Raw genomic sequence first — 14,597 nt, forward strand, 5'->3', positions numbered from 1 at the left:
CGACGGTTCTCGTGCGCTTATTTGAACGTTATCCCGGAAGTCATCTTTGGTCTGGGTAACTTGACCGCGGTGTGGCTCGCTCTCCTCCCTGTTGCCGTGGAAACAGGGCTGGTCCAGGTGCAGCCACTAACTGGCGTCCTCCCGGTCACGTGGGGTCTAGACAAGGAGCAGTGGAAAAAGTAGTGCGTCTGCGTTCTCATCAACGGCGAGTTGACGGGAGCAGGCTGCGTAGTTCTCCGGTAACCCTACAAACAAAGTAACGGTGGCCTGTCGTCGGCCCGGTCATCGACTCAGCGTTCATCTGGAATAGAAAGTATCTAGAACAAATAAATGTTCGAAGAACATGTAATGTGGACTCGTCACGCTGAGGCTTCGCGGTATTTCCTCCGCTGTAGTCTTTACCGGGAAGCGGTGGACTTGGACCGCAGACCAGCACATCCCCGCGGCCGCCAGTCGGAATATGCTGCATCATGGAATGCGCTCGTCTAAACTTTGAGTTTCCGGTCGGGCTCGGTGGCAGCACGGGGAGCTGCGGAGACTAAGGGGGGAAAGAGGTAAAGCTTCTCCCGCTGCGTGTACCTGTGGATGTTGGACGCCTGTGTCAGTGAACGGCGCGCGCACCTCCAGGACCTACAGGCGCTGGCTGTGCTGGGATGCTCGCTTCCCTTCCAGCTGTGGTTTCTCCAGTAAGACCGGTGCTCTCCCGGGATGGCCCGCTTTGAAGACGAACTCTCCGGCCGCTATGGAGGCAGCTGTCCCATGGGACCGAGCAGAGGGGCCGGCCGGCCCCCGGGGGTCCAGAGGGTGTACAAGCAGACGATGGCGCAGAGAGCCAGGACCATGGCCATTTACAACCCCATTCCGGTCAAACAGAACTGCCTCACCGTTAACCGCTCTCTGTTCGCCTTCAGTGAGGATAACATCATACGGAAATATGCCAAAAGGATCACAGAGTGGCCATATCCTTAACGTGTATCCCTGCCTCCCCGTCATTTAGGCACCTGTGTTCATCTTTACACCGAGCTACGTGACACAATATGCCAGTTTAAGGGAGCACACATCTTACATGTGTCTAGGTAATGCTGAACCAACGGATAGAGCCTTTAATTAGGCATGACGACGACAAAAGTGTATGTCACTAAAATGTCAAACTTGGACAGTCTTTTTGAGTGTTGTTTCCTTCCTTCTAGAGGGTGTTGTAGCAGCTGATGCCTACATCAAGAGCTCCTTTGTCAAATCTCTTTAGAATGCTGCCAAGTTTAAACCAAGCTTTCTTGTAGTTATTTTCTATTTTTTAAACCAACTGATGGCAGGAAACCTCTGGGCAGAACAGGCGTTCCTCCTTCCTTCCTCGTGCTAGATCCATGATCACACTCCTAGTTTACACTACTATGTAGGTGTACTTGATAGACCATTGTGTGTGATATATGGCCCCGGTAGTCTGCCGATGGTGCTGAACCCCCAGCAGGCTGACCTCAGCATCAAGGCGTTGGCAGACTGCATGTCACAGCTGCGAAATGCTGCAGGATGCACATTTCAAACAAAGGTCTTTTCTCAGTAGTATCAATTTGTATATTGAGTTGTGTAATCTGTATTATGCTTTGATGGTGCAGTACATTATCAAGCCTTTTATCCTGATGCAGAGCATTTGGGGATCAATCAAGGCCGGAGTCTCAGTAGCTTAAGTTTTCAGCCAGTTCCTCTCATGTTCCTGGCCCCCCCCCAAAACCGTTCTAAAGATGGTGGGAATACCTACTAATCTTCTCTAATCAATGTATCATGTCTTGAAATAATAACAGAAATGTTTTTTATCTTACAAGAAAAGTGAAGATGTTACTGGATCTATGTAGGACTGCATTGGCTGGCCAACTAGAAGTGGCCATTGAGACAAAAAGGACGTGCCATTTTTACACTTTGCATTCAGAGGAGCCTTAGTTCCTAGTGAAAGCTGTTTTTATAACGTGGCTTTTCATGGGTGCTTTAGAAATGCCCTTGTGATATCGTCATGTTTATTCTGTATTTAATGATCAGCATTAATATATCAAACACCTCTCTCTGTGTGTGTTAATATCCCAGCGGCTCCTCGTTTTGTTCAAAATAAGGTCTTCTCCTTGATTTGGTGATTAGTATGTATTGGTTAAATTTTAGGGTTTGTGGTTTCATGTCTAGCAACTTGTCCTATTGTCCTTAACACTTCCACTCCATTTGAGTACATGATCCTGGCCACCATAATAGCAAACTGCATTGTGTTGGCCCTGGAGCAACACCTCCCGGCCTTGGACCAAACACCAATGTCAGAGCGTTTGGTAAGTAGTCACAAACTGCTTTCCATTTTCTACTGTAAAGGTCTTCAAGTGATGCTGAGCACCCCACCCACCACCTCCCCACCACCCCTTCTCTGTTCCTGAATTACAAACTGTTGGGACCAAAATACATTGAGGGCTTTCACAAATCCCTTAACATTTTGTTTCAATACAAAGTAGGGTTATAACCTACCTAGAGAGGCATTAGGACACCTCAAAGTAATTTGTGTTCACAGAAGGAAACTAAACATTCATGACTTCAGCATCCTCCATAGTTGTCTCTGAGAGTTCTTCAGGGCGTTGAAGCATCAGATAGAGCATTGGAGATGCTCATGGGACGTAGAATGTGATGGACCGGAAGCCGCTGAAGAAAATCCTGTGGACCTTCATTTAATTGGAGTGCAGTGAAATCGACTGGCCAAGATCAGATTTCATTGACTCAGCCAGATGGAAGGGTGTAATTTCATGAAACCTCTTCACTCTACTCTGCTTTGTCTTTACAGGACGACACAGAGCCCTACTTTATTGGAATATTTTGTTTTGAGGCTGGCATCAAGATCATCGCACTGGGCTTTGCCTTTCACAAAGGCTCATACCTGCGTAATGGCTGGAATGTAATGGATTTTGTGGTGGTCCTAACAGGGTAAGTAGCACTGGCCTAATGGCTCCCATAGCTGCTAACTGACAGAGCGGATGGGCAGCAGCCATTAATGAGCAGGGGGGAAGGGGGCTCTGATGTGTGTCTGTGTGTTGCATTTTTAATGATTAGTGGAGATGACTGCATGTTTTCTTACAGTTTGAACGAAAAACAAATACTGCAACCCCAAATTATGACAAATATATTTTGAACCGCACCACCCATTTATTAATGACCATGCACACCATGCACACTTTCCAGCAATAGTTCTGCCTTCAGTGAAAGCCATTATGTAATTTCCTGTAGTGATGGTAGTAATCACATCTGAAAGTGCCTCAGTTTGCAGCTGATATATATGTTATTATAACGCTGGAGGATTTAAATACACAACATACACATGCAAAAATATGAACCAGATACAAAGTATTAGAGTTGTATATCATTCTCCAATTACATCACCTTGCATCATTACCCACTCATATAAAGGTCCACCATGAGGGGGAAATGGATGAGCTCACTGTGGACATTTACCCTTTATCAGCAGTTCCCATCCGGTTTATGCTGGCTGCTTTATTTAGTACAGTAAAAAGATTTTCCATACATTTAGGTTGAGTTTGCATTAGTACTTTTACCAGTCAAAATGGCTAAACCTGGATGATTTAACTATTTAGCAATATCTTTCATCTATTACTACTTGTATCCATAAGTTGAATATTTACTTTATTGTTGAAATTGCTTGTCCCAACTACAAAAGAGACCCCCTTAAAATGTCACGTCCTACAGTCAGTGCAATACATTATTTCTTGGTTGGATCATAAACCAGCCGTTTTCTGATGGACCTCCACTTTTCGTTGAGCAATATCTTTTTTTCATTGTTTTTCTTCATTTTCAGTTTTATCAAAAGTTTTTCTCTTTTGTATCTATCTGCCCTCCGGATTTTTCTACACCTGCTATGTGCCGCCATATCCTTGCCTTGCACTGAGCAGGTCTCCTCGCGTTTTACCAAAACCACCTGTCACGTAGGTTGCTTAGCGAGCGTACGGTGACCGAGAAGGGGAAAAGATACGTGAACGATACGTTATCAGGTCAATGCGTGAAGCTTCAGAAGCCTGGAATGAGTTTTTATTATTTTATAAAATGGATCAAGCAGCTTCACATGGATATCTCTCCTGGCGGACCGTCTGCTGTACAGCCTTGAGCTCTTAACAGGTCTTCATCTCCAAGCACATCTTGAACCACCGGGAATTAACTCTCTGAAGGGGATTCAGCCTGCTAGCTAAGCTAAGGAAGTGCGCACATCGTCGTGGTGTGTAGTCTGTGCACCAGAACCATTGCTGCCACTAACGTAACAGAGCTTTCTGGGCTTGTGGAGGATGAGCTCATGACACATTAACAACTGCCGTCACCCCTTAACCACCCTTTTGCCGTTATGGCAACACTGAAGGAACATACTACCTCAAACGCAAAACACTAAACACAAGACAGTCTGTTACACCACAATACGAAAAAAAAGATATATATATATATTTTTTAAAGATATATGAAAGAGAGAGAGAGATATATATAGGGTCACAGGGGTAGAGAGGGTGCGCGGGGAACTGCTAGGTTGGTAGCAATAGTGAGAAGGACTGCTTTACCCGCCATAGCCGAATTCAACCTTTATTCATGTCAAGCCCTGAACCTCACGTAACTTCAGTGATTTTATAAACTATGATATCATGTTATATATTATAATTTAACATTTCTATATGTAGATATTTGAGTGAATTATATTAACGTTACTTACATTAAAAAGTGAATTAAATCCTTGTTGCACTGCATTGAGACGGCTACAGAGAGAGCTCCTCTCTAATCAGTCTCCTCTGATAAGAAAAACTAGAGCGAGTGAATAAATATTTGATTGGGTTTCACTGTGGAGGAATTAGGCCTGTTCCAGCATGCATTTGATCCCCTTCGATAAGCGCTGTGTACAGTATGACTACAGGATACTTTACCGGAGGCATATATAGGCTGGATTTGAATTGTCAAATTTACTTAGGAAGGTTCTTAACGAAGTGAAAGTTGCCGCAATGATAACAGCTTTTCGAATTTCCTAAATCAGAGGTCACTAACTGGTAGTGATGTGTCGTTCGTGAACGATTCGTTCATTTTGAACAAATCCTTACAAGGACTCAAGAGTAACGAGTCCTCTCAAAAAAAGATTAGTTCATTTTTTCGTGGCCACGCATCGGGACTTGCATAGACTCAGCCAAGGAAACAGAAATGATTCGTTGAATGCAGGTCACGTGGAAAATTATCCTTCTGCCAACCAAGTGGTACCAGTGCTGAGCCTATGCAAGTCACGTGAAAAATGAACGATGAACATATCATTGACCCGAAGGCTCGGTTGGCAGATGAACAAAACATTGACCCGAAGATCTGCCGGATACAGATCTTTAGATAATTTTTCACGTGACCTGCATAGGCTCAGCACTGATCCACGCTAGCATTGGGCTAACGTCCTCATCCATCCACGCTAGCATCAGGCTAATGATCCCATCCATCCACGCTAGCATCAGGCTAACGTCCCCATCCATCCACGCTAGCATCAAGCGAACCCTTACATACAACACATAATAACAACCTCGCTACCAGACTGTGGACTTCACCGCTTTATAACAAAGCTTTTTTGCAACGTAAATGGATCAGTACCGCCGCTGCCCATTTTCAACACAGGGGACCGGCTATGCCCCGGAGAGGTCAGTGTTGTGTGGACGGGACGGCAGCGGTGATTTTATCCCAGTTTGCATGTTTATTGGCGGACCTTTTATTGCAAGGTTCTGGCCGTCACTGGTAACCAGAGCGAGCTCATCGTCAGTGGGATCAACGTGACCCGGGTCCGGCAGTACGAGCGGAGTACTCACATGTCTGGACGGCCGGCTACAGGCTGAACTTCACGTGACCTGCATAGGCTCAGCAGCACTGGTAGCGATAAGCAGTCAGCATTCTTTCTCTGCGCTAGCAGGTTGCCATCGCCGTCTGAGCCGTCGTGTTTTCAAACGAAAATACCATCCAACCGTATTGGTTTAAAGACGATTTTTTGAGCTCAATTCCATTGTATATCTTATTTTTTTCTTCTTCGGACGATCATCCAGCTTTTACACTGACGTTCTTTTTGGAAAAGGTGAGCTGTCTCGATGGGTTTCTAGCCCGGCTAGCATTCAGCTAACTTAGCTAAGCCACCGGTTTGGTAGGAAGTTCGTCTTCGTTACGATTTTATATTGGATTCCAAGCGGTGTACCACCAACGTGAATTATCACGTTCGGTTCTAGCGGACCTCGTTTGTGTTATGATGTATAGATTTACCGGTTTTACCTTTAGGAAAACCTCTATTGTTATGAACAATGAACGAATTATTGATCTGCTCGGCTAGTAGATCAATGATTCGTCTTCGATTCGGCCTTCTGATACGGATCTTAGGATCATTTTTCACGTGACCTGCGCTCAGAAGCGGAAACAGAAAGGATTTGTTTACCTCGTTCACTTTCGCGTGGCTAGGTTTAGTAAGACGTGAATGATATTCCTTCACAAGTAAGAATTACAGGTTTACAGATTTTAATGCAGGAATTCTTACCACCCCTCCCCCCGAAATGAACGAATGACTCGAAAAAAGATTCGTTCATTATACTGAGCGAGATTCAAAGAACCGAGTCGGTAAAAGGATGAGACGGAGAAAGCGAGAGAAAGGGACGAACGAGAAAAATGAGGAAAAAATGGGACAGCGAAAGTAGAGCATTAATCCATAATGGATGGACTGGTTTCTGCTCATACTTCTCACTGCAACACTAAGTGTTTCATACGCTCAGAACCCATTGAAACGTCATCATGAGGCTCAATGAGCTCCTCCACGTGAGGAGGAGAACAACCTGATGCATTAAGACCAGGTTTAACATCCTGGCAGGAAAAACTAGATCTTAATTTCCCTAAACAGTGGATACATATATATTATATATATACATTTTTTTTTCTTTTTCTATTCAACTGTTCAATTGTTAAAATATTTGTTTAGATTTATTATTAATAATTTGCTGAGACTGTCAAGTCCAAATGTGAAGCAGAAAGGAGGAAATTCAAGATTTTCTTCCCGTTAGTTTTTTTTTTTTGCTGAATTGAAGCGCTTTATTTGAACATGCAGAATTTTTCACATTTTATTTATTTTTTTAAATGCAGCACTACTTTTATTTAGTTAATCAAGAGAACATTATTTATATTTGCCGTCACGCATATATGTTCAGTTCTTTGTTACATGACAATAAATATTTTCAAGAGTTTTAGAATCATACTGATTTGATTTGTTGGTCGTGTATTGATTACATGCAAATGTTGATACAACTCTCTTCCTCTAAGTAGTCACACTATGATCTTCCGGACCTTTGCTTCTAGAAATTTTCTTCAACTGGACCTCTTCACATTTTAGTTGAAGACCCCTGCTCTAAATGCTAAGGAAAGGAGCTTTAACGCTTCCCTTCTTAGCTCCTTTAGAATAGGTTCCACTGGACCATCCTTTACAAAACGAGAGGAGATAAATCTGTCCCACAATTCTTTGCGGCAATAATTAAATAGTGACGTAGCATTCTGCAGTTCACAAGAAATAACGATCATGACCGAGAAACGCAAGTAGATCATGTAAGTACCCGTTAGCATAACTCATACATATAACAATCTTGTTAATAAAGTAATACTTTGAACCTGGTTGTTTTATGCCGTCTCTATAACTCACCACTGTAACATCACATGGAGGAAGGCATCTGGATGATGGGCGACTGTGGGTGAGTGGGCAGCACGGTCGTCCTCCAATCAGAGGGTTGGCGGTTCGATCCGAGGCCTGGCTAACCCGCATGTGTCCTTGGGCAAGACACTTAACCCAACATTGCTCCTGTAGCTGCGACTACAGTGTGTGAATGGTAGTTATTGATGGGCAGGTGGCACTGTGTGTGGTAGCTCCTGTCATCAGTGTATAAATGGGTGAATGATGTCATGAAGTGTTATAGCGCTTTGAGTGGTCGGAAGACTAGAAAGTAGTTTTGCTGTTGCAGACTGATGTTAATAACATACGTCTCCTGTCACATCAGAACTATGTAGCTTAGTGAAAGTGGAGTCGGATTCCCTAAACAACACTGTTGTCTTTTCCTAACTCCTCATGAATTCTCCTAACCATCTTTCCTTGACCCTTGACTTTTTCCACAGAGGTCAAAGAATAGTAGTTTTGAATATTGCCCCCACAAGGAATTGTGGGTCCGAATTATCTCCTTTTGTAAAGGATGGTCCAGTGGTTCCTAGGCTAAAGGAACTAAGTAAGGAAGCATTGAAGCTCCTTTCCTTAGGTCGGAGAATTCCAAAAGCTCTTATCATGGCACCCACTTGCACTACTTCCGTGTCATTTCACTCAGTTAGGAACTTTCCTAAGCAAAAAGGAATTGAGTCCAATTTGAGAATTAAAACATTCACAAATGTACAGTAATGTTCTCACCTCCACATTCCAGCCTTAATAAATAATATAATAATAATGGTAATAATAATAATAATAATAATAATAGGAAACCCGGAGTATCTTACAAAAGAGGGGAAAAATACTTAATTGTTATTGTAATGTATGTTGTGTATATTTGTAGTAGTAATTCAAGTGAAACTGCCTTAATAGGTTGGACGGATCCTCTACAAACCCAGAACTACCTCCATCACCACTCCCTCCAAGGAGCTGGTTGATCTGACAGCTGGTCGTCACAGGGCTAGCTGAGCAGAGACAGCAGGGCCTGGCCACCTGCTGTCTCCGCTCAGCTAGCCGTGTTCTCTCCACGCTGCCTTGCTTACACTTTCGTCTGCAGGGAGAGCATGCTGGGAGAATCAGCTTGGGGCTACAAATCTTACATGAATGAGTATGTAGAGGGATTAAATGAACCCATGTATTACCACACCCAAAGTTATGTTTTTGATGCCAGACATTGATTGCTGTAGTTTACTGGGCGTCTTCTGTCATCATGCTAAACGGGTGTCCATTAAATGTATAAACTATGGCTGTCTATAGATTTTTTTTAAACGAATTAATCTCACATTTTTAAATTCATTAATTGTGATTCATTCCTTAATTACTAAATTTATTGTTTATGAATTAACAGGTAATACTTTAGAAAACGTGTATTTTAGACACTGTTGTTTAATTGTATTTCTAATACTAATAATAATTTATGTCAACAAAGTTGCGTTGCTGTTACGTCCCCTTTTTTTGTTTGTCTAGGGGCGTGCGGAACAAACACAGGACAGTCAGGTTGAGAAATTTACTTACACAGATGGTAATTTGACACAATTTATTATTACATTACAGGTCATTTAGCAGACGCTTTTATCCAAAGCGACTTGCAATGCAGAACATTGCATTTTTAACCCACGGCTTATTACATTCTTGCCCGGGGAGCAATTAGGGGTTATGTGTCTTGCTCAGGGACACTTCGACATGGGACATGGAGCAGCCCGGGCTCGAACCGCCAACCTCGCGGTTCCCTACCCCTGCGCCACGCTGACCTTTATTAAACACTCCAATCTTAATACGAGATTGTACCCTGAGTTGGGGATGCTGGGACCTGTGGCTGAGCCAAACAAAATAAATGAATATAACAAAACTAGGCCTGACTATCCACCTTTAGAACGAGAATAAACGCACGCTTTTATAAACTTCTTTGGTATTACAAAATACAGCGGAAGCATCAACCAATAACCTAGTGTTTCTAGACAGGAATTGACTATGTGAGATTATGAATCTATAGGATACCCCAGACCTGGTCCTCGACCCCCCACCACACACCTTCACAACAACACTTTTTAACCAATACATTCATTTGCACAGATCTGCATCCACTAGGCCTTCCTCTTTTTATTCTCGAGCGCCGGCCAGTTGATTGACAGGCACAGGTGGAACCCAATTACCGGGATTGCACCTGTAAAGAGAGAGAGAGAGAGACCAAGACAAGAGAGAAATCCAAAGACATGATGGGGAATGTAACAACTGCATTAAAATGTTTTATTGCATTAATATCCGCCGCAGTCTCATAGATTAACGCGTTAATTTGGACATCCCTAACACATACAAATAAGTTGTCATCACCCTGTGGGTTGCATTTCCTTGTTGCAATCCATTTACATTTTTCATATGTAATTTCTTAAACAAAGTTAAAAAAAAAAAAAATCCCAGCAATTTTTTTCTTCTGTCTTTAGTTGTTAACACCCCATAATTGATCAGCATTGTGGCAAAAAACAATTGCCGTGTCCAACTTAAAATGTCGTGGGAGATATAGCGAGTGTCAAAAGACCATTTATGTTCAGAGAGAGAGACAGACCTTGGAACTGCATGTCATTTTTCTTGTATTATTGGCCTAAAGCACTAAATATCCGTACCATATGTAAACATGCATTTTGTCTTTAGTTGTGTGCACACGTATTAGAGCGCTGTGGAAAAGCTATCTTCTCCTCCCCACCAGTCCCTGCTGACTGACTGTACTGTGAATGTGTAAATGTATAGATGTGTATGTAATGAATCACAGTCTGCAACCTTTCAAAGCCCTTGTTAGTGTCTTAGCTCTTTGTCTCTAATGAGATCAGGGGAGCCTCCTTTGTTTCTATGGCTACACCTTCAGGCGACTCACCCTCTTCAAGCATCCCTTCTGTAAAATATTTTACAGTATGACACTGTTATAAATGAATGATTTAAAAGTGTTACATTTCAAAATAAAACCCCTACAATTGCTAACATTAAAAGAACTCAAACAAAAGATAGCCTTTCAATAATATACTTTTATTAAAGCTAAAGCAGTGTCAAACACAAGTAATCACATTAACAGTAATCACATGAAAAAAAAATACAAAAACATAAAATTTATTACAACAAATGAAAACATATTCAACCACAAAAAACATTGAAAATACTTAAATAACTGTTTAATACAAATGGAACACTGAACACATTCTCAACAACATTCTCTACAACCAAGACAAAGTCTGGAACAACATTTTTAGTGAACTGAACACAATTTTAAAGAGTGTTACCTTGGGAGGAAGGAGAGGTAGCACACTGCATCCTTCTTTTTTATAATGTTCAATGTGGAAATATGTAGACGGCCACATAAAGCCCCACTCAAAGTCCAAGAGGTTTTTTTTATCAGCGTGGCTACATGGGGATTGATAGTTGCCTCCTTATTCTGATACTACAGTATACATATACTGTATATATACACGTATACGTACAGTCTCTGTAATGGTGCGTTCACACCAAAAGCGAGGCGAATTACCGTATTTTCCGCACTTTAAGGCGCACTTAAAAGCCTTTCATTTTCTCAAAAAACGACAGTGCGCCTTGTAATCCGGAGCGCCTTATATATGGATCAATTGGTTAATCGGTTGATCCATACTGGTTGTACACGGCGCTCATAGCGCTCTGCCAAACATGCCAAAGCTTGGTCTACGACGGCGAGAAACAGCAGCTGACTTGATGACGTCACCGCATCAGCTAGTCTTGCTAATACAGTTCTTGACTGTTAAGTATTTTACTATCAAGCTTGTTTCGTTTTTTTAAAATAAAAAATGGTAAATAACGTTATAATATTAAGGGTTAAGTGTCTTGCCCAAGGACACATCGACATCCGGGTTAGCCAGGCCTGGGATCGAACCGCCAACCCGACTGTACTCCCCACTCACAGTCGCACCCATTTCACTGGATAGTAACACATTACATAAACTATCATTTGTCTTCGTGTAACTTAAACATCGGACAATACGGTCAACGGGGGGGAGGGTTGCGCGAACGATTGGGGTGGGAGAGGGGATGGAGCGGACAATATGGTCAACAGGGTGGCGGACGATATGGTCGAGGAGAACAGGCGGAAGATGCGGCCGACGGGGGGGACGGGAGGACGATATGGTCAACGGGGGGTGGCGCGGACGATAAGGTCGATGGGGGGGGCGCAGACGGACGATGGTGATTCATAGGCCTCATGAATAGTTCTCATCTCAGAGGAAGACAGGCGCCAGCACGAGCTCTACCTGCAGTAAGCGGGAAAAGCTTTTGCACATCCAATTTCTCACGGAAAAACACATCGGATCGGATTTTGGGCCGATTGGCTGCGTGCGTGGTAAATTTTTGGTCACTCCCGACAAAATCTTACTCTTAAGGTTTTTTGAAAAGTTGGCAAGTCGGCAGTCGCCCTCTGATGGGGTTGCTGTAGTAGTGTAGCTTTGCTAGCAGCAATGGTGTCTGCTTCCTTTAGCATGACTCGTTAGCGCTGCTCTCCCATGTTTGAAATATTGAATGTTTCGCCTCCACATTACTTACTTCTGCTCGTCCCGGGTCTGTTTGTCGTAACTCATGGCATGCACTTTTCCATATGTACCGGACCACGGTTAAATCTACACTTCCCTGGCACAGTGGATGATCACTTGGCTACTGTTTTTACGGCCACCGAATTTTCAGTTAAGGTGCGTTAAGACAACCACAGTGCGAATTATTTGCGCTGAAAGTATGAGAGCGTCCTGCTCATATGTGTTTTAGCTAAACTCCATTTCTCCTCCTGACATAGCTGTCCAATGGACTGGTCCTGCATACTCATTTGACAGCCGGCAACAGATGTGTTGGCTGTAAATCCTGTGCCGTGGATGTGTAAATGGGGAGGGGCTCAAACAGTGTGGCCAACAATCCTCCTGCCAGACGGAAGGCCCTCAAAAAGTTGTTCAGAAGTCTTGTAAGGATGGAATATTGCAGCAAATCAACCTTTCAGCAGAGCGAACGACACGCTGCAACCTGCCCTTGTCCATGGCTACAGTATACCAGGCAGTGATGGAGGAGCAGATGGACTCAATGATGCCCTTGTAGAAGTCCACCATCATTGACTTTGGTACAATGATAGTTCATCCTCTGCTGAGCCTTCTTGGTGACAGACCTGATGTTGAGCTACAGGGTGATGGGGGCGGGTGGGGCTGCATTGTTCTGGAAATCTACAAGTATCTCCACGGTCTTTAGAGCGTTGAGTTGTTCAGGCTGCACCAGGTCACCAGATGGTCTCCCACCTGTAGAGTGTACAGGTACTCATTCCCCCCAGAGATAAGTCCATAGGGGGTGGAGTCAAATTTCAGGAGATTGACGGAATGGTGACTGGAGGTGCAGCTGTTAGTGTACAGGGAGACCAGCAGAGGGGATGGATGGTTCACTCTTTTGTTGCACTCTGCTTTTAAAGTCTTTTTTCATATGTTTATGATTTCATGTATTGATTAAAACATGGTATGAATTTCTTGATGTCTTTTTTCAATACATACATTTTTATTTATTTGACCTTTATTTAACCAGGTAAAATCCATTGGGAACCAATTCTCATTTACAAGGATGACCTGGCCAAGAGGCAGTAGCACAGTCCACACAAGTGACACAAACCCAATACAGTATAACACATGGCTAAAAACAACAGTTAAATTAATAAACACTATGTACAAAAAGACTACTGGAAGTACTTTGTAAAAAATGCAAGCGAGAAGAAGGTCAGCAAGTACAGGAGTCAACGATGGTTCGTCGCAGTTTATGTTGAGAGAGGTGAGTGCTGATAGTTTGAGCGTGTTTTGTACGGAGTTCCAATCATTTGCACCGGCAAAATGAAAGGAGTTATGACCAAACAGGACAGACTTTTGGAATGATGAGCCGACTGAAGTCACTGGATCTTAAATGGCGTTTGCTGTCGGAAATGTGCAGAATATTTGAAAAGGTAGCCGGGGGGCATTCCAAAATGGATTTGTAGACCACAAGCAGCCACTCCAAACAAGGTGCAGGCGGAGGGGTATGTGCAACATTAAGCTTTATTGGAAAAGCTATGAAACAGTGACCAGAAACTGCTACACTGATGAATTTTGTTGACCGAATCCTATACTGTCACTGCAATATCAGCCGTTTGAAACATTCTGCAATCACCACGTAAAAGTGACAAATATGTCTTTTTTCAAGTCTGACGTTTGGTCACAAGATGGCGATGTTTCACTGGATTCTGAAAAAGAATAAATGGTTATTAAACACACTGATAAATGTTTGGAAATGTTAATTGAAAACTGTCAGAAAACGAGAAACTTGAAATGTAAACAAGCTAAGAAGTCCATGGAATTTTGGAAAGAGGTCATGAAATCAAAGGGGAATGCAAATCAAGTGCAATCTAACTTAATCTAAATTAATCAACATCTGTGATGAAGCCATTGCCTGAAAATGAACTTTAAAAGCAAAATCCCTGGTTTCAACAAAACATGGAAACTATTGATGGTGTTATACAGGATGTAAATGTGTGGTTTCAGAGGTTGGATGGCATAAGGATGTAGTTAGCAGACCAATCACAGCCTGGTGCGCTGCAGGAGGCTTGCGTCGAATCATTTCGACACAAGCCTAGAAAAATGGGTCGACCCACGCAAGCACGTGTGAAAAGGCACGCAAGGGGCTCTTGAGTCTGCGTTTCCTTGGGTCGCTCTGAAAACGCAGAAGCATAAACTAGGTTTAACACAACTTGTATTTAATGGTAATCAAGGTGATATCACATAATTAAGAAGCAAAGTGACATACAGCTCTTCTCGCTCAACAAAATCTCTTCTACTTCCAAGTGACATTC

The 14,597-nt window shown here is 42.9% G+C and overlaps 1 protein-coding gene across 1 annotated transcript in view; it reads left to right on the forward strand.

The window, feature by feature from the left end:
- The first annotated feature begins 8 nt into the window (after positions 1-8).
- Positions 9-14,597, forward strand: part of cacna1ba (calcium channel, voltage-dependent, N type, alpha 1B subunit, a) — a 124,895-nt gene continuing 110,306 nt past the window's right edge. The window contains exons 1-3 of the mRNA XM_078087326.1: positions 9-959; positions 2,201-2,306; positions 2,807-2,946. Coding sequence (XP_077943452.1) covers positions 709-959; positions 2,201-2,306; positions 2,807-2,946 — 497 coding nt within the window. The 5' untranslated portion in view covers positions 9-708. The remainder of the gene's footprint in view (positions 960-2,200; positions 2,307-2,806; positions 2,947-14,597) is intronic.

Source organism: Gasterosteus aculeatus, chromosome 13 (genome assembly GCF_964276395.1).
Source record: "Gasterosteus aculeatus chromosome 13, fGasAcu3.hap1.1, whole genome shotgun sequence".
NCBI lineage: Eukaryota > Metazoa > Chordata > Actinopteri > Perciformes > Gasterosteidae > Gasterosteus > Gasterosteus aculeatus.